The 25,848-nt window shown below is 47.9% G+C and overlaps 1 protein-coding gene across 1 annotated transcript in view; it reads left to right on the forward strand.

Moving 5' to 3' along the window:
* The window catches only part of PAPPA (pappalysin 1), a gene marked incomplete at its 5' end in the record, with an annotated part of 243,324 nt that overhangs the window by 12,492 nt on the left and 204,984 nt on the right, over positions 1 to 25,848 (forward strand). The window contains one exon of the mRNA XM_040481178.1: positions 19,831 to 20,893. Within this exon, the coding sequence (XP_040337112.1) occupies positions 19,831 to 20,893 (1,063 nt within the window). The remainder of the gene's footprint in view (positions 1 to 19,830; positions 20,894 to 25,848) is intronic.

Consider the following 25,848-nt stretch of genomic DNA (forward strand, 5'->3'; position numbering starts at 1 on the left):
GAAGGAAGGAAGGAAGGAAGGAAGGAAGGAAGGAAGGAAGGAAGGAAGGAAGGAAGAAATGAATGGAAGATGGTGCCTCCAGTGGTGCAAACATTTAGCGATTGGTTATAGAATGAAAAGGGAAGGAATGGAGGGAGGGGGAGATGGAAGAAGAATCTGAATTAATATTATAAGATTTCAAAGACATTGGCTGAGAAATCTCTTTAGTATGCACAATATATTTTATTTGCAGGTGACTTTTGACCCAAAGACCATTGGCATCCATGAGAGCATTTCTTACCTATAAGTAGTCTACTGGGAAATAGACACTTATTTCAAGGCCGCTCTCTGCCAAAAACTTTTCTGAACTCCTTGTTTGGGACTCATAGTTTAGAATCCTTCCCCCACCTATGCTCAACGGAGGTCACCCTCTGAGGAGGGGCCTGATGCATTCTGAGCCGAACTATGGGGTTCCCAGTAGAAGAATGACCCTGGTGTGGCAAGGGTGATTCATGGTGTGTTCTCACTGGAGCTGATTAAGCCCCTATAGAGACAGTACTAAGCTCTCAGGATGACTCCTTTACGGAACAGCCCCCATTGGGCTGATTAGATCTGATCCACTAAAAACAAACAAAATACCATATCTGGTTCATCCCTTTCCCGATGATGTTAGGCTCTGCTTTGTTAAATATGCTCAGAATACAGGTAGAGAAACTGAGGTCCGGGCAAGTTAATTTATTAAATTAAGCTGAGTTGATTAATATTAAGCAGCAAATCGGCAGCAAAATCGAAACTAGAACTCAAATCTCTTGACTTCCAAATCAGAGCTCATTTCACTGGATCACTTTGTTTTCCTTTGAGAGAGTGGTGGCGTGGAGGAGGGGAGGGATATGGCAGTTATATCTGTGAGTTCACATTAGTGAGCTTATTAGGAAACACCATATAGCTGTTTGGTAACTTTTCCTAAGCACTTCTTGTGTGCCAAACCTCTGTCCTAGGCATTCTGTGATGCTCAGTAGGAAATGGAAGTTTATTAGAAGTAAATCTTCCTCCCTTCCATCTCTCCATTCATCCATCCACCCACCTACCCATCCATCCATCTATCCATCCATTCATCCATCCATCCATCCATCCATCCACCCACTTAATAGATGCTTATCGAGCAACTTTTAGTCTCTGTGTTTTATACATTGAACTAGGAAGTGGCGACTGAAAAGAAGCACAGGGCACAGTTCCATCCCTTGAGGAGCTCCCAGTGCTAGCAGCGGAAGCAGACTGGTAAACAGATACATGACATCATGGTAACTGCTATAACGAAGCAATTAATATAGTCCTGGGGAAGCAGAGAGGCAGAAACACTGTGTTCTTGAACACCCGTGTTTATTACAGGGCTAGAAAGTGGTTTGAGCTTTCAGCGGCATAAGAGGCCCCTTCCACCTGGAAGGGTCAGGGACTTGTTCATGAAGTAGATGGCATGCATATGTATATGGAGTGTGTGCTCTGCCTTGCATGTGGATATATCATGCATGCCATTTTAAATGTAGAGCCATAAATCAAGTTAGAACAATAAACACTTTTTGATTCATGTCTCAGCTGAGGACATTGGCCCAGAGTAGCTTTTAGGAGCATGACACTAGGAAATGATTAGACAATTCCATCCATCACCATCCGAATCAAGTCCAGCAGCCCCTTATATCCACCCCTCATCACATTTATCACTCTGTTGTGTTTGCCTTTGTACATGTCTGCCTCTCCCCACTTGTCTCCAAGCTCCTTAGGGGCAGAGACCTCGTCTGTCTTCATCTCTGGTTGTTCCTTGCTTTAGCACAGAGCTGGCCCTGCCCATCGGTGTTCAAAAAACTTTGCTAAATAAATTGGAGATGGCTCCAAATAAGAAAGAAGACAGGGTGACTGGAAGTGGGTGCTGTGGAGGCAAGGCACTTTGAGAAATGACAACGTGGGCCCTAGTCAGGGCCAAGCAGTGAAGGCAAACATGAATGGACCAGCCATTAGATATTCCTTCAATTCTCTGAGCTGACCAGTTACCTGTGTGTGTTTTTACCACCCTTCCCTATCACTCTGCCTCCTTTCTGTCGGCTGAGCCAGTGTACCATTCTGTTAGCTTTAAATTCTTTCCCCCATGGTTTTCTGTCGTCTTCTCCAGGCCCATCCCTGGAGAGAGCTGCTGAAGAACCAGGTGTAATTGTGTGGGATGAGCCCATGTTCCTCCAGCAACCCTCACCTGTGCCTCAGAGACCTCCCAGCAGATAGGGGAGCAGGATGATGGCAGAAGCATGTTTGCTGTGCTCAGGGCATCTTCTCAGGGCCTGGCCCATGGCAGAAGTTCAACAAATATTTATGGGGAGATTTCTGGATGAAAAAAATGATGTGAATTTGCAACACATCTGGGCCAGTCTCTTCAGTTCAGAGATGAAGACTCAGATGTCCAGATGAGGCAAGAAAATGATCCCAAGTTCCATCCCAAATTGGAGCAGAGGAGCATCAGAGCCCAATTTTCCTGACCATTCCTTCTGTCCTGCCATATTGTGTTGGGATTTGAGCTCGGCTCTCTTGAGCTTGGTCACGCAGGTTTTAGATCATTGAATCCTGAAGTTGGATAGGACCCAAACTATCCTTTTACACCTGAAAAGTCTGAAGCCCAAAGAGGGGGTGAGATTTGCCCAGGGTCCCACACCTTTGGTAGTGATAACACCCAAACTTCCAGAAAACCTCCGTGTATCTCCACATAGTCAACAAATATGGAATATGTGCCTGGCACTATTAGAGAGGTGGCATTGAGCAAGATAGAGCAGGTCCTTGCCCTCATGGACTTATATTTTTTTCTGGGAAGAGAAAGATAATAAATGAGTCAGCAGTTGTAAGGACTTGTATATTAATGGCAAGGAGTGTTAAAAGTGGGTCATTAGAGAAGACTGGAGTGGAGGGACTTTGGTTTAGGTGGTCAGGCTGAGGCTTGAATGACAGATGAGAAGGAATAAACTATATGAAGACAAATGAAGAGTGTTCCATAAGGAAAGAGAGAACATAGCTAGCATACAGAGCATGAGGCAGGGTAAGTGGAGGATGCTGAGGGAGCAGGTGTGCAAGCCCCTGGGAGACGAGTGCCCTTGGCTGAAGGTAGTACAGGTCATGGAGCCATGACCTTCTAATCCAGATGAACTAGGAAGTTAATGCAGTTTCAAACAAGGAAGTTACAGGATCTGGTGATCACTCTCACTTCGATGTGGAGAATGAATGGCATGAAGCCAAGAATCTCATTTGTACCATGAGCAAGGTTTACATTGATTATGGATGATAGTATTTTACTAATAACATAGTATTTTGGTTAATATCATTACCATTCATTTCCTTATGAATACCATTACCAACTAAAATACCTTAATAGCACTAACATTTTAGATCAACAGAGAAGCAGGGTTTTCTTGTACCCTCCAGGACGACTTGAATAGTTTTGTGAACCTGAGAAATTTTCTGTAAAAATTGAAGGTGTACACATTTTTCTGGGGGGAGTTGTCATCAGTTTATTAAAGGGTTCTCTGGCCCCCAAATGGTGACTTAAATGCCTAAAAGCAGGGGGCATACGAGGGCATTTCCTGAAGCCTGTACCCAGCTCTAAAATCTGAACACTCTAGGAGATCTTTGAAAATGAGAATGTTGATGTTGAGTTGTCATATCAGACTGAGGAATTGCACTTTCCTTCATCTGTACCCTTGTTGGAGTAAATAGAAATTAGGGCTATTTTTCCTCTGAGGAGAAGTTAGTTTATTCCTTAGAAATATAATCTACAACTTTGTTTATTCAAACTCTGGTCTGAGTTTCTCTGAGTTTTAAAATAGGCAAGTTCACTTCAAATGTAGCCTGAGGTGGTCCTGATCATAATTATTCACTATGGAGTTTACCCATGAATCTATGAATCCAGATTTCCATCCACCCTTCTATCCATGCATCCTTGCATCCATCCACCCATCTCCGTTCCTCCCTCCTTTGCTCCCTCCCAGTCATGCATCCATGTATCCATCCCCATCCACCCAACCAACCATCCAGCCAGCCAGCCAGCCAGCCATCCTTCTCTTCTCTCTACCCTTCCATCAATTCATATCTTCATCCATCTACCCCTTCATCCATGCCATCTGCCATTTACCAGGCTGTGTGCTAGGGGTGGGGCAAGTGTTAGAAGACTCCAGTTCTTATTCTTATGCCACTCTCAGTCCTTGAAAAAAATCCCAAGACACCTCCACTGAGCCCTATGCTTCTACTAGACAACAATTTGAAAACCCCACTTTAGAAGTTGAAAACTATTTTGAAAAAATTCAGCTGCTCTGCTTGCATAGTTATATAATTATAAGTATTCCCAGTAGTGCTCCAAATCTGAGTCTAGACTACTGGAGGTTCCTTTATCAACACTAATATTTTAGATCAATAACAGCTGCCATTCTTAGGTCAGCAGGTGGTGGAAAACCAATAGAGAATGTGAAATAGAGGCAGGGATCTTTGGGAAAGGGCAGGCTTCATAAAGGGAACAGAGAAGGGAGCTGCCAGTCACTTAACTCTTGGGACTCTCTTTGCCCAGAACCCCCGAAACCCTTGTATAGTGATTCTGAGCCTTCATGCTCTGTGTGTGCCCCTGGATGCATGATGTAGCAGGAAGCCGTCGTGGCATGGGGTTGTTTCAGTTTCCGAAGCATTTTCGACATGTACCTATCATATTCCCACTCGCCTTGTAAAACAAGCATTTTCATTTAATACAGTAAGGTCTTTGTATTCTCAACAACAAACACATGGTCTAAGGCTCTCGGACACAACCTGCCTTTTTCTCCAACACCACCCCCACCCTACTCTGTCCGCCGCCCTTACAAAGCCCAGTGTCAGCAGAAATATCTGTTTACAAACAAGGGCTCCAAGAGAACAGTATCAGTAGCTTACACAAACCTCTAAAATATGTCCCCAACTCTGTCCTTGGAATCCCTGTGAACAGTATGTGTCACTGGCAGCAGCTTTCGTGGAAGGCTTTCTGCCTTTCCATCTTTCCATCTGTCTTCATGTCTGGCTTCCTCTGTCTCCTTCCACTTATTCATTAAAACCATGAGGAGTCTGGACTGGGAGGCAGTCAGATGCTGGCCCAGGCCTTGTGGGCTATCTGGAAAACAGAGCCCAGACAGGAAGTGCTTGCAAACAGCAAGACGAACTCAGACACATCTAACCTGTAGTGTCATCTGAAGCAGAAGGCTTAGTAAGTGGGTGGATCTAATAGTCACATGGTCATGCAGCTCTAGGTCATTTTTCAGGGAGTATCAGGATTATCAGTGACTGAAGGGGCTCTCTTGCCTCTCTCTTGAACTTGAAACTACTATAGTTCCCTATTACCTATGCATAGTAAAAGGTAATAGCTAACATATTGAACACATACTATGTGGTAGGCACTATTCTGAACACTTTGCATCTATTAAGTCTTTAATCCTTAGAATGACCCTCTGAAATAGGTACTATTGCAATCCCTGGTCTCCAGCTGAGAGAACTGAGGTACGGGAAGTTTAAATGACTTGCCCAAGGTCACACAGCAAGTACATGGTAGAATCAGTCCTTGGAGTCAGCTTTCCAGACCAGGTCTAAATTTCTTAGCCCCACATTCAGCTTCCTCCCTGAATACTGTTGCTTACCATAACTTTTCCTAGTTGCTTGTATCTCAGTTTTTCAAACTCAGCATGGTTGATGTTTTGGAATGGAAAATTGTTGGTTGCAGGATATTTAGCATTGTAGAATGTTTAGCCTTGACCCACTAGATGCAGTAGCGACCCCCACCCCCAGTTGTGATGATCAGAAATGTCTGCATAAGCATTACTAAATGCCCTGTGGGGGGCAAGATATCTGCTGTTTGAGAACCATTGTCTTACATGGATTTTTTTTTTTTTTTATTAAAGAGAACGTGTTCCTAGAACACGTATCCCTACCTCCACACTTTTTCACATTTGGTTTTCTCCTTGACGTTTCAGTGTCCTTTGCCTCCTCCCCATCAGTCTGCTCTGTTCCAGACTCTTTAAGTTCCTCAGCATCTTTTACAGCCAGGGAGGAAATACTGGCCTGTCTGGGTTACTGATCTGCTTTGTTTTATGCTTTTTTGTGTGTAAAAAAAAAAAAAAAAAAAAAAGCCAAAATGGTTTTGTGACCATCTCCAAACTTTCCATTTAAAATCCCCTAAATATTCCATGGCAACATTGAGTTAAGAGCTCAATTCATTTCATGCATTTAGTGATGTTTATTGGGTCAACCATGTATCAGGTCCGAGGCTAAGCACTCAAGAGCACAAAGTCAAGGGAGTTACAAGACCTGCACCTCAAGAACTTATGTAGTAGGCTATCTGAGCCGAAGAGAAGCTTCACGATAACTCTGTACCCTCTCCCAGTTGAGTAGGTGGGGAAACCAACCCCCGGAAGGTAGATAATAATTGGTCAACATCATTCAGAGACCAAACCCAATGCTGAACTAGATCATCCTCCTCCTAGTGGAACAAAACTAAAATTCTGAAGTCCCGGGGATCTCTACCATTTATCATTCTAGAGCCTTAGCGAGGCCCTGTGGGTTGAATCATAATTCATGATTTTATGGTATATATTAAGACAGTAGAAAATTAATATCAGAAAAGTCTGTCAGCCCTCTCTCTTCAAAAGGTTGTTTATACTCCATGCTTTCCTTTTTAAGTCTTCAGTAGGAACGACTCCAGATTGCCCCATGAGCACTGGACAGGGAGTCCTCAGACACAGACCTGGCTATTTCAGCAATGTGACCCTATTGATAAGAATACAATGAAACCCTGAGCTAATGACCTCCCGAATCCCCACCCATGGACTCTCTTCCTCAAAACCACCAAAGATTCCCTGTTGTCTGTGGAACAGACTTCACATCTCTTGGCGTGCCATTCACAGCCCTTGGCACCATGGTCTCAGGCAGCCCTTGCAATTTCATCTCCCTCTGCTATGCTGTGCACCCTCAATTCCACCAAAAGCAGAGGTCTTGGGGCGCCTGGGTGGCCCAGTCAGCTGAGCGTCAGACTCTTGATTTTGGCTCAGGTTATGATCTCACATTCATGAGTTTGAGTCCCGCATGGGGCAGAGCCTGCTTGGGATTTTCTCTTTCTCCCTCTCTTTCTGTCCCTCCCCTGCTCTTGCTCGCTCTCAAAATAAATAAATAAACTTAAAAAAAAAAAAAAGCCAAGGTCTTTCCCCATGTCCAGAGCCCTCTTCCAGTGACAGCACAACACCTAGCCTTGCCTCATGTTTCCCCTTCGGCTGGGAGGTCTTTGCCCAGCCTCCCTCACCCAGTCCCCATTCCTTATGCGGGGCTGTCTCTGTGTCACTTATCTAGGAAAACTTCCCTGAGCCTTTTTTTCTCATCCGAATCGAGCACTCCTTCTGCTAAATTCTCTTTGCTTGCACCTCTACTAGAGGTGGATTATATATTATGCTTTATTATACTTTATACTTTATTTGTGGATAATTAAGAACTCCTTGTCCTCGCTCAGTCTGTTTTCTCCCAGCTGGGAAGCATAATTTAGAAGTTAGGAACAGGGACTCTCGAGTCTGATTACCTAGGCTCGAATCCCACCTGTGTGACTTGCCAGCCAGTTACTCAGGCTTGGGCAAGTTATCTGTGCTTCTCTGAGCCTCAGTTTCCTCATCTGTAAAATGGAGATAATAATATTGCCTCCCTGCTTGGATTGTTGTGTCGCCTGCCTGCACTAATCCACCCAGCTTCCCACAGCGCCTGGCAGACAGTGAGGGCTCGGGGAACATCAGGCATCACCACTCTCCCTGCACAGAAGAGTAATTCTGGATGGCACCAGCCGTGCACAGCAGAGTGGGAATCTGCCTGTCTGGCCGCGTCCCTTTCTTATCTCATTTTGCCATCACTCTCCCTGAAAGGCTCACCCCTGGCTGTGTGGGCCAGGATGAGGTGATGGCAGGCTCACCCGAAAGAGGAGCTTTTGTTTCCAGAGCTCAGCCCACACTGTCTGGGGTGCGTTTTTACATAACTTGCCGTGGGTCTGCGTCAGTTACGAAATTTACATCACTTGGCTCACCCACGTGGGAACCTTCTCCATCCCTCTCAGCTCTTTGGGTTAAGCTAGAGGTGCTCAGTGACCCTCCCGGTGCTATTTTGTAGATGAGGATGTCAGGTCCAGACATGGAGCCAAGGCCAACTTATCTATTAGGCACAGCCAGTGTGGTACCCGAAGTGCAAGGTACTTTTAGGGGCCAATAAAAATGGCTTGATATCTTTTAAAATCAGAAGAAAATCATCTATATAATAACACGTATTATGTAATGATGGATCCAGCCTCTTGACTGTATATATCTTTATGCCAATGCAATCATAAAATATAATTATATATATTTATGGAGGAAGGGAAAAGTGCCCAGGGCCCAGGAAAGTCATGATGTGACCCTGAATGAAAAGGAATTTGCCCAAGATCAATAATAGTACATTAGTGGCAAAGCAGGGCAAAAGTTCACGGCTTATGACTCCCAACTTAGAAATCTTATCCCTGCAGTTTCCACAGACTCCCTAGAAGTTATTCCACTACAGTCCTCTCTTTTCAGCAATGAGAAAAGTGGACCAGAGAAGGGGTGTGATTGGCTGCATCACACAGCTTAGTTATGCCAGCACACGGCTAACTTACACTTTTTTTACCGATTCCTTGTTGCATTTTGCATTTTACACATTGCATTGCATTCCCGTTCCTTTTTGCATTTTACACAACCACCAAACCTAGTGACCGTGGATGGAAGCCCCCATTATACAGATGGAGAAATTGAGGGCCAAGAAGTAGAAGAGGCTTACTCAGGTTGCAAAGATGCCACTCCTGCCTCCACATCAGGGCTCTTGTTCCAGTACTCTAAAGATGGCTTGAAACTTCAAAATCTCCTCAAATTGGGTTTCCTTACAAGCCGTGGGCATATTTCTTTCATTTGCTCATTTATTCACTCATTCAACAAATGTTTACTGAGTGCTTATATTCTAGGTATTCTATAGAAGGCTCTAGATGCAGAGTGGTGAACAAACGTAGTCTCTTACCCTCTCAGAGGCTCACTTGCCCCATTTGCACAAACAGAATCATACGTTTCTATTTTTCTCCCCTTATAGAGTTCTGGGAAAAGCAAATGAAATAATTAAGACTCTTTTCGTACACTTTAAAACTTCAGGAAAATTTAAGAATGCTTCCTGTATCGTTATAACCAACAGAGTGTATAATCAATATAAGGAAGCGCTAAAAAAATATGAAGAAATAAATATTCAACTAATTTTAAAATAATCGTTGCTTATATTTATTCACAGAAAGGATGAGACATGGGTTAAGCACTTGACTTTGGAGTCAGGGAGCTGGTTTCTAATCTTGTTTATGTTATTACAAGTCAACAGACCTTTGCTAAGTCAAGGAAACTGAGTCTCGGTTTCCTCATGCATAAAATGGGACCAAGAGACCTTATAGACTAGTTGTAATAATTCAACGAGATGATGCCCATAACATTCTTGTCCTGGTACATGGCACGTCATAAATGGTGGCTCTCTTTATTTCTCAGTAGGTTTGCGCGGCTCTGAGTGGCATTAGAACAAATCAGAGTAGTGATCTGAGGGATAACGTAAGGAGGCAGGTATGATAGTAATAGGTATTGCTAACTGCATATTAGTAATTTCTGGTATATCCACATGGCATCAACAGAGGCACTAGCACTAGGGAAGAGCTGGTCTCTTGTGAGAGGGTACAGGCTGTGTCTGGTCATGCTCTCCACCCCGAATGTCCAGGTAGGACCTGATACAGTAGATGTCTCGTGAAGATGTGCTGGATGAATTGGTGATTGGGTGAGTAGATACATTAGGCAGGGCTTGGGGATGTTAACTTGGGGAATAAAAGAGCCAGGGATAACACAATCAAGAGACTCAGACATCTTCCCGGCTGTCCTGGGATAGAGGGCACAGATCCCTGGAGATCAGGTCCTGGCCATCTGATCCACTGGATGGCAAAAAAAAAAAAAAAAAAAAAAAAAAAAAGGGAGGTGATTTGGGTTCACTGAAGGAGAACACCGAGAAATGCCCAAAGGGGCAGAAGCCTTCTTCACACGGCACGGGGTTCTCTAATTCTGAATTGTGTACAGTCACTTGTCAGGATGCTGCACGGGTGATTCAAGCAGGAAGTTAGGTGTGAAATGGATGATATAATTAACTTTGAAGGAGCCTCCAGCCCTGACTATGCACGATTCCATGAATGATGAAAGCTAAGAGCTTGAAGAATGTGGAGAGCAGGACGGAATGGTCCTTGAGAATTGTCTGGAATGTGGCATCCTAGTCTCTGAGGTTTGGTGAGTGAGCGGGAAAAGCTTGTAGATCTTCATCAAGATGACCCAGAGTGCGCTCTCTTCTCCAGGGCGGCTCCAGCATCAGGACCACTTAGTCTGCCGGGGTCTGGTTTGGGTAGGGCAACCTCTAAAGGCAAGCAGACCGAAAGTGCACGAATCCCCCTATCTCCCTATTCCTCCTTCTCCTCCGCCTCTTTTATCTTCTCTGTCACTTTCTTCCTTTCCTCCGCCACTTTCTTTTTCTGAAAGTTTGTCTGCTCCAATTTCATGGACAATGTGGGAAAGAGAGAGCAAGGAGCACGCCTTTCTATTTCGGAGAATAGTGTCGGAAGGGATAACGTTTAACAGCACAGAGGAAGGGAGAAAAACTGGTCGCAGTTCTGAGGAAAAGGAACAGACATTTATTCCTTTCAATAAAAAGTGTAGCCTGTGTTATGTGCTATGCAAATGAGTGTTTGCATTCTCTCACTAAATCCTCAAAATGGCACTGTGCGTTAAATACTGTTCTTATCAGTTTACAGTTGAGAAAACTTATCAGGCAGGTGAAGGGATTTTGCCCAAGGCTACGTAGCTAACAAGTGGCACAGCTGGGATTCCGACAGATAAGACTTCATAGTACACGTGCTTAAGCCATGTACCATGCCAGTGCCCGTGTGCCAAGTTCTGGTATGTTCATGATCTCATTACTTCCCCCTACAACTGCCAGGGGTAGATAGTATCACCCCATTTTACACATGAGAAGACTGACACTAAAAGACGTACCCTGACTTTCCCAAGTCACATAGTTATCGAATGGTAGGGCCCGCGTTAAATGTATATTTATTGCTCCGTAAAGTCCTGACCTTTCCATGTCCACACAGCCTGCTTACATATGAGCAAAGGAGGCAGACTAGAGAGTCAAGAACCAGAGGGAGACACAGGTGCACCGTGAGCCCTCAAGAGCACTTTGCCATCCCAAGCATACCCTGGAGTCTGCATATTAATAAAACTTACGGGTTTCAGGAACCCTCAAGTATACTCTTGTGAACCTTGCCTTACATCTCGATTGCCTTAAATCGTTTACAAGGAAATATGCATACATTTGTCTCCTTTCTTTCTCAAAAGAGGTCTGTGAAGTATACAGGATAAGACTTTTTAATCCCTGGAGTATACATGGGCAAGCTGGGGCTCAGAGAACTGAACTCCTCCAAGGTCAGACAGCAAGTAAATAAGGTAAGCAGACTCATGGAGTGAGAGGGCTCTCAGGTAATGGTTCGCAGCAGGAAAAACAAATGCAGGTGGGGAGCAGACACAGATACTACCGTGGGCACTCTTCCCGCTGTCCCATGCCGTCTTGCAAAGGGAGATCTGGCCCCACGTGTTCCCTTGCGTGGCCGATACATCGGGGCATCGGAGCTAGTCCTGACCCTGTGATTTCCTTCAGAGGGCTCCTCTTGGTACCTTTGCCTCTCTTACACCAGGAGACCTGGATGTCTAGAACTCAGTGTAGTTTGGGATAAGCCTCCAGCCAGGTGTGGTTTATTTCAAGCCTCCTCCTTCCGCTGAGCCTACGATCAATCCTCTGAGTCAAGGGGAGCCCTGAGGAATGCGATGCTGAGGAGCACTCCCTCAGGTCCCCACCTCGGTGACGTCCCAGCCCTCCTCTGAATGCCTGGTGCTGCTGAGTCCTCCGGGGTCATTTTGGTGGTCTTCCCCCCCGACTGAACCAAGTGCAGGGACCATGGGTATACTTAACCCAAATCTGTCTGTTTTAATCACTCTCCTCTGGACAGATAAAAGCTTTCCATAGGATTGCTCTCTCAAGCATTCCTCTGTGGCTTTAATACCAGCCATTAAATCATGGAAGGGAAAACAAAACAAAACAAAACAAAAAGGGACCGGCTCCAACCTTTAGCTTTTAACTTTTTTAGCCTCCTGAAAAAAACCCAGATTTTTGACCCAAATTCCCCCTTTCATACCCACATCCTCTCACCTCTGCTTCTGTTCCTCTGGTAGAGGATGGTCCTGAAATTGCCTTCTTTCCCTCGACTTCTTCCTCTGAGACTATACATCTCCCACAGTGGGAACCAAGGCAGGGATGTCTGATGGACCTGGGATCTCAGAGTCACAGGGAGTCTGAGACAGAAGGGGCCTCTGTGGTCATCTGATGTGACCCTCCTACCTCCTAGGGCAGGGTGTGAGGATGCCTAGAGAGGGGGTACTGCTTTCCCAGTGACCCACAGCAGAGCAATGGCAGACCTTGACCACAAGAACCTTGACTGTGGGCCAGGAGTTATTCCCACTGAAGGAAAGCATCTGGCTTTAGAGTTGGTCTAGTTGTGACTCCACCACTCTTTCGCTGGGATCCTTGAGGGGAGATCACATTGCTTCTCTCTGCTTCAGTGTCCTTGTCTCTTAAAGGACTGTCAGGAAAGCCCACTACACGGGATCATGACAAGCAGCGAGTGGGATCTTTTTGCCTAGCAGAAGGCCTGCTACCTAGAGGCTTTTCAGCAAAAGTTCCTCATCCTTCTCATTATTTGAAAATGCTGCTCTGTCACCAGCCAAAATGACCCAGGTAGAGTGTCCTTCTCCTTCCATGTCCACTCTACCAATAAGAGAAAAACAAATTAAGAAATTTTTTTTTAACATTTATTCATTTTAGAGAGACAAAGAGAGACAGAGCCTGAGCAGGGGAGGGGCAGAGAGAGAGGGAGACACAGAATTAGAAGCGGGCTCCAGGCTCTGAGCTGTCAGCACAGAGCCCGACGTGGGGCTCAAACCCACAAACTGTGAGATCATGACCTGAGCGGAAGTCAGATGCTTAACTGACTGAGCCACCCAGGTGCCCCTGAGAGAAAAACAAATAATGTAAACTTGATATAATTGTCATCCTTTGCTAATTGTCCTCTGTAGACGGTGAGAAAGTCCAGCGTTATCTGAGCTAATTTTGTGTTGATTTAAATCATGCCTGGAAAACATCCTAGGGGGGGAAAACCCCATAACGACAGCACAGCATGGAGGCATAGCTGAGGTCTCAATCATCTGTGGGGGGAGCTGAACTTGCAATTAGGAGTCTTTAATTCCAGCTCCTCCTACCACTTAGTGCTGTGTGACCTTAGGCAGGTGACTTCACCTCTCTGAGTCTCAGGTTTCTCAGCGGTAAACAGCACTTGTTATACAAGGTGGCTGTAAGCATAAGACACTTTGGCACAGAAGCAACTCCCCACGTGCTCAACACGCACGATGACCTTCAATTACGTACACTCGAGCCGACACATGGAAGCACCCCTTCCCCGAGAGGCATGTTCCCTGTGCGCCGTGACCATACCTCCAGTCTTTGTTTCCTCCTGATACACCTTGCTCTGATCGCCCTGGGAACGGATTACATTGAGGCAGTGTATCCTAACCAGCGGAGGATTCTGCAATGGGCACGACGCAGTGGGAGATGGGATAGATTGTAGAGAAATTTTAGCGGGAGAGCTTCAGAAACTTGTAGAATGATGACGTTCTGGTCTGCCGGGGCTCTCATAACGAAGTTTCATGGACCGGGTGGCTTAAGCACCAGAAATTTATCTTCTCACAGTTCTGGAGGCTTGGTGTCTGAGCACAAAGTGTCTACAGCATTGGTTTCTTTCGAGTCCTCTCTCCTTGGCTTACAGGTGGCCATTGTTTCCCTGTGTCTTCTCATGGTCTTCCCTCTGTGTGTGTGTCTGTGTCCCAGTTTTCTCTTCCTACAAGGACCCCAGTCATACTGGATCAGGGCCCACCCCCAGGATCCTATTTTAGCTTGATCACCTCTGTAGACACCCAACCTCCGAATAAGGTCACATTGTGAGGTACTGGGAATTAGGATGCCAACATATGAATTTTGGGGGTACATGATTCAGCCAATAACAGAAAGGAAGGTGGGAGGCAGCTGAGGATATGACTACCACCTTGAAAAAAAACAACAACACATTTTTGTATAGATCCTGGAGGCTGGAGGAGACCTGGGTCAGAAACCAACAGGTAGGGAAGCCTGCGGTAGAAATCCAGGTGCTGAAGACAAGGTCTGGAAGGCATTCTGGACATCTGAACAAGGCCCAGGCACATCTTGGGTCCCCATGAAGTGTGGTGAGCCAAGGAGAACAGATGATGCGTAGTAGTAAAGAACCATTGGTCCTCAGTCAGTTGTTTAGGCAGAAGAATGACTGGAAAGCAGCCTCTTGGCCTGCAGTTCAAGCCAACTTGCTTATGTTGGTGCTGTGGGACTTAGATCTTTTCGGAGGGGTCCGTGCCTTCAAACAGCCCACTGGGCTCAGTGCAGTGACGGGATTAAGCACCTGGGCCTGGGAATTCTATAGGCCTGGATGTCAGGCTTTGGGAGAGCCTCTTCCCTCCCTGAGCCTGAGCCTCGGCTTCCTGTGGCAAGTGGGCCATGCTGAGAGTCTCATTGTGAAGGTTAAGTGAGAGAATTAATCTAGAACACACGGGACGTAGCAACTTCTAAATAAAGGAAGGGTCCTATGCTCTTGTAAAGAACACAGCAATAGGGAAATGTCCCTCCTGTTCCTTTGTTTTTAGTTTGCGATGACAAACTCTACGGAGCACCTGTAAGACACCAGGGTCTGTACAGAATGTTGGGCACTTTGAAATGAACCAAACAGACCCACAGATGGGAAACACAGACACTGGATGAGTAATTACAGAAGTGGTGAGTTTTCAGACAGGAAGGAATGTGATGGATATATGGGAGGAAGATTTGTCTGTTCCTGGAGTGGAATGGAATGGTCAGACAGAGCTGCCCTGGGACAGTGCCATTAAAGTGATCCTGAGGGGGTGACCCCCAGGTACAGAGGACTCCTGGTACAGCCCTGGCCAAGATTTTGGGAGACTTCTGCCTTTGGTCTAGCCTCTTTTACATATGCTCTTTGTCTCCAGGGTGAGGCTCAGTGGGTAGGTGAGAAGAAAAAGAGACAGTAAAAATAAGTAGGCAGGAAACTTCTGGGGGTGGGGGTGGGGGGTTAGAAGCCCATTTCAAAGCAAGCCTAGCTGCAGGAAGATAAGAGCACATTAGAGAGGCCAGCTGACCAGGGTTTGAGGGACCGGTGATTACTATGAGGCTCAGGGCAAGCCTCTCCCAGGTCTGGGGCTGGACTTCTCCACATCTGTAAGAGTGCCCTAGACACCTCATGGGCTCTACACGCTTTCAGTGTCTGCTTCTATGCGTTTATAGCCTTGAGGCAGGCTTATGCTAATTAGATGTAGATTGTGTGCAGGATTGCCCCGTAGCCTTCATCTTGTCACATGGGGATGTGTCCCCTGGGATCAACTTCCAGCAGCACACAGATGGGGCCACTTCAGAAACGCCTCTCCCCGTCTCCTTCACTATGTCTCTATCTTCCTGGACAGCTGTGGGGAGGGACAAGGTGAAGGTGGGCAAGGTGCTCGCGTGTCCTTCGTAGAACACTGTTCTGTGTCCCTCTGTGGAGATACACAGAGGACAGGGAACCTGAGTATGCAAGGACTGGGATTGACACGAGGCATCAGATTCAGATCAACACCTATTTTTGAGCTCCTTCTGCTTACAAGGAACCATTCTAGCAGTGAACAAAAGAGCTCTTAAATTGTCGGTGGGGATCATTTAATCCAAACTTCTCCTTTTTCAGAGAAGGGAAATGAGGCCCGGCAGCATAAGAGGGGGGGATGGTGTGACTTGTCATCTGGCAAGCTGAGCCCGGATCTCTGGTTCCAGATCCCTGGTTCTGGGCTGGTGAGACAGCGGTGTCTCCCTTCCAGCCCCCTGAAATGTGGCTACTGTTGATTAAATTATTTTCATACAGAAATAAGTCCCCATCACTATTTTACTCCCCCCACCCCCCACCTTGTTGAAGTTCGGTGATTTCCTTTTGCCACTTATACTCCAGGTAAATATTTCCTTCTGAACTTCTGAAGCCACTGCTTCAAGGTTCTCAGTTCCCTCAATGTGTTTCCTCTGGGTTCCACTGAAAAGCCTCTCTTTGCCTTTCCTCTCAGCCTCCTGGGGCCAAGCCTCCTCTTAGTCTCCCCGCTCCATGTCCCAGAGTCTGGCCTTTCTCGCTGCTTCCCTCTCCTCTCTCAACTGCACACAGAGGTGGCTTGAGCCTGAGTCCCAAGCCCCAAGAAGGTTCTGAACGGAGGGCACCCTACAGATGTGTAAACATTTTACCTTGCTAACCCAGCTAGCTGCCTTCCAAAGGCAACAGGAAAACCAGGGACTGAGAGCCCCTGGCATAATAAAAAACCTGCAGAGAGAAAGAGAGAAAGAGAGAAAGAGAGAGGGAAAAGGGATCCTGTTTCAGATGTTAATTTTCTCATTAGAAGAATTTCCTGTTGAAGGGGGAGGGGTTAGCCGGGGGAGCAAGAGAAGGTGAGCTCAGTGGTGGGACCAGGGACACCAGAGTGGTGGCTCCGGGGAACGTGGCTGTCACTGATCCCTGTAGCAAGCGGCAACCCATAGATTGGGTAACTCACTCCAAATCTGGAGTCAGAGCTTCAGTTTTGGAGAGGTCAGTGCAGGTTTTCACATTCAGCAGCCTGACAGCAGTTCGGGAGATGAGATGTCTGATTTCTAAGTCGGGTTTGTCAGTGGGTTTGAGGAGGACTTGGACGTTTTCGAGGCTTCATTCTATCAGCTCTTGATACATCAGCCAAGATGCCTTCGGGGTGCCTTCTCTCTTTGGCCCTTCTGTATTTTATTTCTAGTCGTTTCCCACATGTCATCATTGACATCGGTCCTAGACCCTCCAGCGTCTTCAAGCTGAACTCACACTGGGACAGCTACCGTGTGCCAAGGACGGGGCCTCCACCGTGTCTGTTAAGTAGGACAGCATGCTTAAAGAGGGATATCGGCAAGAGGATTACGATCTGTAGAAGGGAAGTGATTTTCCCCAGATGTATGGCTAGGAATTGCTTTCATCAGAATTACTTACTCTGAATCCAAAGATCCTGGGTTTTCTATGGTACTAAGAACACACACTTTCTTCTGATTCTCCCTGTCCATTAGCCATGGAGACATAAATCAGTGCCTTTGATTCTGCTTGTCCTTTTTCCTTCTCCCAGTCTTTCAGGAATCCTTCTTGTGTTCCATCATGAGACACTTACTGAGTGCCTGCTGTAGGCAAGGCATGGTACAGGGTGCTAGGCACGATATACAGATGGTCCAGCCAGAGTCCTCACTCTCCAGAAGCATCCAGTCTAGGGGGACTCCAGAACCAGAGGACAAGTGTCTAGTTGCCTAAAAGCAAAATGAGTTCAGAGGAGAGAATGGGCATTCCTTACAGGGCTATCACGGAGAGCTTCTAGGAGGAGGTGGTTTCTGTTTTAGCCATTCAGAAACCTGGAAACACAGAAGAGCAGACTTGGGCCAGGTGTGTGAGGGGGACTCCATTCAGTCCCCTCCTTTACCAGGTAGAGAACCAAGACCCAGAGGAGGTATTATTCAGTGCTTCACCCAAGGTTGCCCAGCCAATGAGAGCAGGTTGACTTTGTGAGGAGACCCCCAGCCATTGCCTGAAGGACTGTTGGACAGGAGTAGGTGGAGGGGTATAGGGAGACTTAGATGCCAGGCCCAAACTGCCATCCACATCAGCTGCTAACAGATCGACATGAGTTCTGAGGCCCCAGTGCTCACAGAGGAGTAAAGACTGTGTGGGCCTCCTCTGTTGATTTTACTGGAAGCTCTCCATGATCGTTTGATGCATGCTGATGGCAGATGCACCCTCAAAGTTATGGTGACCGCAGAAACTCACCAGCTCAAAGTAGGGACCGTCCTTCTAAATGGGCATCTTTTATTCATTCTCGTCTCCCTCTCTTTCTCCTCCCACCTGGCCTCGTACATCATCCCACACTTCAAATGCATTCTTAATTAGAAAGTCCTCTTCCTCATCCAACAGCCTGTCTGTGCCAAGGACACTGGGTATATTCCAGAAGGGCTGGGGAATAGGGGTTGGTGAGTATAAAGATACTTTTTGATCCAGAGAGAATCGGCTAAGTGACTTCCTGGGGTTCCCAGAGTAAAGCTACAGGCGTCAGCCTTGGGACTTTCCCAAACACCCAGCTTGTGGTACCCCCAGGAGGTTGGTGTGTCCCAGATCCCTGGTGGCATTGATGGGGGAGAGAGAGGTGCCTGTAGAGTTAGCGCACAGGGTAGTGAATCCCAGGGTCTGGGATCCTCTTACCAGTCAGTTGACCTTAAACCCATCCATTTCCATATCTGCCTCTGTTAACATCACTACTTTAAAAGTGTTACGTGGATGAAATGAATTAGCACACGTGTAGACCTTAGTACAATGCTTGACCTGCTGTAGAGGCTTGGAAGATTTTACTTAATGAAGGAGTCCCCAACATCTTTTTATGTTAAGAGAGTGCTTTTCATTTCATTCTTTTATAAATATTAGCATTAGTGTCAGAGAAAAGCAAGCTGAAATGGGTCTCAGGAAATTTGTCAGTGACTCTGTAACCTGACAAATGTCTTTCATTTTCTGGGTCTGAAGTCCCTCACCTGTCGAGTGAAGAAGTTGGAATTGTGATCTTTAAAAACCTTTCTAGCTCAGGAGCGCCTGGGTGGCTCAGTTGGTTAGGCGTCCGACTCTGGGTTTCGGCTCAGGTCCTGATCTCGAGGTTCATGAGTTTGAGCCCTGCATCAGGGTCTGTGCTGACGGTGCAGAGACTGGTTGGGATTCTGTCCCTCCCTCTCACTCTGCACCTCCCATTTGCTCTCTCTCCTGGTCAAAATAGACAAATAAACTTTAAAAAAAAAAAATGTTTTTTAAAGCTTTCTTGCTCAGATATTAAGCATGCCTGCCTTTGGGGATGAGTTTCAGGGCTAACCAGGATTCCTATTAGGAGCTAAAAGCGTTAGCTTTGCAGCCCTTGACCCTTGATTCTCTGTGCCAACTTTCCTGATGGCTCACCACCGCTGGCCTTTTGATGACTGCTAATCGTTAACGTGCACTCAAAGTTATGGAGACCGTAGTAGGGGCCATCCTTCTAAATGAGCAACTTCTGTGCATTATCACCACCGCTGACCCTCCTCTCGCCTCCTGTATCATCCCACACTGAAAATGCCATCTTAATCACAAAGTTCCCTTACCCATACAACAGTCTTGCAAAATCGAAGGTGTTCAGATTTCCATTATTATGACTGTTGGTATTTTGTTTAGCTCAACTCCCCATTCTACAACAGAAACCTTTCTTGTAAGTTCCATACTCAAAACCAATACAAGTGAAACTGTTTGGGCTACAGGTTGTGGTGAGCAACCCCCAAAGCCAGCTCACCTGTCCTCTCCGTCCCTCCGGCCCTCAGTGTGCCCGAAGGGTGGTCCCAGAGCCTCCGTTAGTAGCTGCTGGCTCTCGCAGAGCACAGTTTGAAAACCGCTGGTCTAGGACATCCTGATATAAGTTTTATCAGGGAGAAATAACTCACCACCACCCCCTTCCATCCTTTATTTATTCATCTTTCTCTCTTCGGGCCACATAGGGCTATATGACAAATGTTCATATACCTCGCGTGACCGAGGATGGGTCGTGGGAATTCACACCGTCAGTGACCAAGGCAACAGAGACCCACGCTACTTTTTCTCCCTGAAGACAGACCGGGCCCGGCAGGGGACCACCATCCATGCGTACCGCAGCTACCTCCCAGGCCAGTGGGTACACCTAGCTGCCACCTACAACGGGCGGCTGATGAAGCTCTACGTGAATGGCGCCCAGGTGGCAACCTCCGGGGAGCAGGTGGGCGGCATATTCAGCCCGTTGACCCAGAAGTGTAAAGTGCTCATGCTGGGAGGCAGCGCTCTGAATCACAACTATCGGGGCTATATCGAGCGCTTCAGTCTGTGGAAGGTGGCCAGGACTCAGCGGGAGATACTGTCGGATATGGAAACCCGTGGCCTCCACACGCCTCTACCTCAGCTCCTCCTCCAGGAGAACTGGGACAATGTGAAGCGCGCCTGGTCCCCCATGAAGGATGGCAGCATCCCCCAAGTGGAACACAGCGGTGCCCACGGCTTCCTGCTGGACACGAGTCTGGAGCCTCCGTTGTGCGGGCAGACGTTGTGTGACCACACAGAGGTCATCGCCAGCTACAACCAGCTCCCGCGATTCCGCCGGCCCAAGGTGGTGCGCTACCGCGTGGTCAACCTCTACGACGACAGCCGCGAGAACCCCACGGTGAGCCGCCAGCAGATTGACTTCCAGCACCGGCAGCTGGCCGAGGCCTTCAAGCATTACAACATCTCCTGGGAGCTGGAGGTGCTGGAGGTGAGCAACTCCTCCCTGCGCCACCGCCTCGTGCTGGCCAACTGTGACATCAGCAAGATCGGGGATGAGAACTGCGACCCCGAGTGCAACCACACGCTGACCGGCCACGACGGCGGGGACTGCCGCCACCTACGCCACCCCGCCTTTGTGAAGAAGCAGCACAACAGGGTGTGTGACATGGACTGCAACTATGAACGGTTCAACTTTGACGGCGGAGAGTGTTGTGACCCCGAGATCACCGACGTCACCAAGACTTGCTTCGACCCCGACTCTCCGCACAGGTAAGGCCTGCGGGGCAGGCGATGCCCGGCTGCCACCTGAGTCGTCCCCTATTGTGTAGGCGAGGCACCTGAGGCCCCTAGGGGGTGTGGAATTTTCCAGTTCACACAGCCGTTTCATGACCGAGGCCAGCCCCTCACTCAGTTCTCATGGGAGTGCTACGCAAGGATGGCCCGTCACGACGGTATTCGCTGAGCCCCCACCACGGGCTAAGAAGGAAGGCTCAACCCGGTCTTCTCAAAGGGCACAGAGTCTAAACTGGGTGATGTGGGGCCGAGTACCAGTAGCTGCCATCATGTACGTGGCACCGTGGGGTGCAGCGCGTTAGCCACGTGCGGTCGCCAGCCACACGCGACTGTTGACGGGGAAATTAGCCGAGACTAAATAAAGTTAAAATCTGTCCTGAGTCCCGTTAGCCACCTTTCAAGTACTCAGCAGCCTCGTGGGCTGGTAGCTACCGTGCTGGACAGACCAGTATGGAACACCCTTCCCAGCAGAACATTCATCCTGTCACACCGAGCTGGCAAAGCGGGGATCAGCTTGGTTGGACGGCCCGGGTTCAGGTCTTGGTGATACTGTTTCCTCACTTTGTGGCCCCTTAGACGCTACGTCTTCCTCTGTGAAATGGGAATAAGAACAGCACCTGCTCTGTCCGGCTGCTCTGAGGGTTGAGAGGGGGCTCTCACGGTGTCTCTCCCATTAGCTCTCGGTAAGCGTATTTGTCGTGACTTGTGTAACGGAAGATGGTGCGTGCTGTGCTTAGGCAGTGCCAAGCGAGATCAAAGAGGAAAAAAAAACCTGACTTTCAGCTTGAATATCTCTGGGAGAGCTTAGGTACAGTTTGGACAACCGAGGTTGGGTTGGGGGGGAAAGGAGGGCACGGGGCAGACGGACTTCATCTCTTGCTGAGAAGAGGGTGGGAACAGGAAGCTCGCGTCTGAGGCCTCACTCAGCGTCCACTTGCACTAGCACCCCTGGCCAGCAACCCCAAAGAAAAGCCCAAAGGGGAACCCATGGGTGATCTGTATTCAGTAGGGGACCCGGAGGAACTAGTTCCAAGCCAGAGAGACTGTCACCCTCCACTTTCCTGATTGCCCAGATCCACGCTGAACTTTTCCATTCTGTCCAGCACACAGGACCCTGGACTTGCTGAGAGCTCGAGCACATTTGCCGACCTCTGCAGGCTTTCTGCTGACTCTTCTCTTTAGGTCTCTCTCAAAAGAGCCAGGGCCTCCCGTGCACAGACAAAATACCTACGTGCAAAGGAATGACGATACTGGCAGGAGAATGTCGTGCCTGGCAGCAGGCCAGAAAGCACGTCAGCTCAGCCTGCTGGCACCAGGCAGGCCCTCGACTCTCACCTCGGTCCACAGACATGAGCGGCCCAGGTGGGAAGAAGCCTTGATGTGTGGCCGGTTCCTTCCTGGTCACAATGTGTTCTCATCTCTGCTCTCATTTGAGCTTTGACAGAATTTGACAAAGAAGGCAAGACAGGGGTTAGTATTTGCATTTGACTGCTCGGGAGAGAGAGGACGTTAATGGGTGAAATGACTCGGCCAAGGTCATGGGTCAGGAGAGTCATTCAGCTAAGGCACAAATGCAAGTCTCTGAGATTAAGGCAGTGTGTGCCCTACTGAGCTGGATGCCCAGGCAGAGTGGGCATGGAGGAGGGTGAAGGGCCACGAGTAGCTGGAAGTTATTCACCCAATTTTTCTTTCTCTCTTTCTTTCTTTGTTTCTTTCTGTCTTTCTGTCTTTCATTCATTCAAACCCTGTTTCTTCAGCAGGTGCCAGGAAGGTGGGTACTCTTAGCCCTGTTTTGCTGAAGGAAACCCAGGATTCAGAATGACATAGCGGTTTAGCCAAGGTTACTCAGCAAATAAATGGAGAGTTTAGATTCCAATCCAGATCTAATGACTCTAACGCTCCCACTGAAGGAGGGTATTTTTAAGCCTAAGGAACAGTAAGAGGCAGAGTTGAAGGGCAGAGGTGACAGACAGGGTAGCTTCACTAAAGCCTTGGGAAAAAACTGCTGAGTTGATTGGGTCAGGACCGAGGGCAGCTGGCCTTTGTGGCGGGTGAGCTGTCCTGGTACGGAGGGGCCGCGGGGCCCCAGGTCCCAGATACTTCACAATCAGCAGACAGAGCTGGCAGCCTCCAACGGCCTCCTCTTTTCTAAGTCACGGGACTGCCTGCCCAGAATGTCTGTGAGCAGCCGTGTGCCAACTCTGACCACTCACGCCACGGCCCGTTTGTTTGCTGGCTGGGAAGGTCATGTGCCCTGGGTGGGGCCCACCAGGCAATGTGTCCTCTTCTGACGGGCCGAGGCGGGGGTACACAGCATTCTGGCTGTATCAGCTCTCCTGTGTGCAGAGAGAAACCTGTGGAGGTTTGCAGAGAGATATTTGCTTTGTGACTTTAAAAAAAAGGGAGGGAGGAGAGGAGGGAGGAAGAAAGAATGAGGAAAGGAAGGAAGGCAGGCAGGAGGAAAGGAAGGAGGGAAGGAAGGAAGGCAGTGCAATATAAGCAGTGAACATTTAATATTATCTAGGTGATTTCTAATAAAGAGCTGAACTTCATTCTCTCTCTCTCTCTCCTCTTTTTCTTTCTTAATGAGTAAATGCAATAAAACTATTTAATACTTATCAATCTATGGTAAAGGACCAACTTTCTTCTCCTATATGTTGCAAGCTGATCCCTTTGATATGTGCAGGAAAAAAAGGAATCAGTGTAAAATGAAACCACAGGAATGTCATTGTCAGAATTCTTGAAAAGTTTCTAAATGTGTACTCTCCATTTCTGTTCCCAGTGCACCGTAGACTGGTAAGCAGTACCTACTTTGGGTAGCACTGATTAAAATCCACCATTCTGACAATTTAATGTAACAATTCCCTTGAGTAAAATAAGATTTTTTTTTCCCCCCAGTAATGCAGCTGGGCAGGTCAGTGTACTCTAGGAAAGAGTACCGTTTCTTTTAACACATTTAGATGCCCTTACGTCATAGTCCTTGGACCCCTTAGTCCGTGTTCTCAGGGATTCACGTGCTGTGGGGGAGCAACTAATCCTAGCAGAGGGCTGCACAAGTTACCAGAATTGTGCCCAATGTCAGACCTAGAAACATCCTCACAGATCATTGGTCCACATCCCTTATCCTCCCATGGAGGGAAACCGAGTCAGAGCTCACCCTATCCATTAGTGGTCAAGCTAGGGTTAAGGTTGCTCTAGATTTCTGACTCCTGGTCATCTGCCATGGCACAGCCACCCAGCGTGGCCTTGACATCTTCGCAGCCACAGGTACCTGCCCCCTCACATTGTACCCTCGCTCTCTTCTCAAATATCACCCAAAGAGCTTGGGATTACGAAGTGCTTGAATGAGTGAGTTTAGAAGAGAATTAGATAATGGCCTTGGGGTTCCGTGGGCCCCTGTAGAACTATTAGAGCTACATTGGCAGCTAGTGTTCTTTATTAAGAGGCCATAATAAAAGCAGTCAAGTGAAGATGTGCTCGGAGAGAGGGACTGGACAGTGAGTGGCCAGGATATAACTTCAAATGGTAATATCATAACCGTTTGAAGATGGTTGGCCTGGATGAGAAAATTCTCACAGGGCCATGACTATAGGGCCATGTGGCATGCACCTCATGTCCCCAGAGGCCTGTCCTGTGGGAAAGGGAGCAGAATTGCTCTGTATGGTTTCTAAGCCCTGGCCAGGACCAGAGTGGGAGGAAGCTTGGAGCTGAGTAACAGATGATGTCCTCCCCCCTCAGAATGGTTCTCCCAGGGGAGTGCCCTGTCACCTGAGGCACACACAGTGAGGATTATGGTAGTGCTGTAGAAAGTAGCCTTGTTGGTCTTGAGGTGGAGTATGGCACAGCCCGACTTTTTGCTGATATCTTTCTCCAAATCGTGTTATGGAACCACGTGGTTGTAGACATTTATCAGGTATGTGCACCTCTGTCAGGCTCTCTGCTGTTCACTGGGGATGCTTCGGTGAGTGGGGCACGTTCCTCCCCATTGAGGGGCTTCCACTTTGCTGGGGGGTCATATTCAAACATAAGAAATTCTGATCCATGACAACAACACACAGTGGGACAGGAGTTCTGCGAGGCAGAGATCTGCTCTGACTAGGGAAACAAGGCAGGGGTGGCTAGTGGAGGCATGATTTGGGGGGCATCTGGGGCCGGGCAGCACGTTCAGAGGTAGAGATGCAGCCTGCGTAGGGCAGGTCCTGGCAGGAAACAGGTGACACATTCAGACAGAACAATTAAGGAAAGTTGAAGGAGGGGGTAATTTGAAGGAGAGGCTATTTATAACAGGGTAAGCAGGGTTTAGGACAATCTCCAAGGCCAGGGTCAGCAACAGAGCAGGGAGCCATTTCTATCCTTGGCCTGGAGGGGCAAGAAGAGAGAGTAGTTTGGGAACATTCAAGAGAGGGGATGTGTGTGGAAGACTCCTGGGCAGCCGCAGTGACTCTCCATAAAGAGGGGTAGCCAGCCTACTGTGGCCCCCAGGCCAGAAGGGAGCCAGGGGAGTAACTTCTCCATTGACATTCTCTTCTGCCTTCTAGTATTCTGCTAGTGCTTCCCACTAGGGACTGAAACTAGAAGTCACAGAGCAAAGGAACCCATAGAGGCACCCCAAAGAAGCCAACCTCCAAGGGCACAGAGCAGGGAGGAGAGGGATGGGCAGTGGATGTGGAGGAGCAAACAGCATTCCCAGAACACAGAGAAAGCCCATGCAGAGGGGACAAGACAAGCAAGAGGACAGGATGGGAGGAAGGGCTTGGAGAATAAGGACTCATCTGTATAACTGGGACCCAGACCATAAACAGAATAGGGTCTGCTTTATCTCATGACAAACTCTAATATCAGGCTAAATCCTTCCTTCCTGCCTCTCTCCCTTTCTTCATCCCCTCCCCTCCCCTCCCCCCCACTCCTCTCCCCACCCTTTCCCTCTTCTC

The sequence above is a fragment of the Herpailurus yagouaroundi genome, unplaced genomic scaffold (genome assembly GCF_014898765.1).
Source record: "Herpailurus yagouaroundi ecotype Mexico unplaced genomic scaffold, PumYag 160, whole genome shotgun sequence".
In the NCBI taxonomy this organism is placed as follows: domain Eukaryota; kingdom Metazoa; phylum Chordata; class Mammalia; order Carnivora; family Felidae; genus Herpailurus; species Herpailurus yagouaroundi.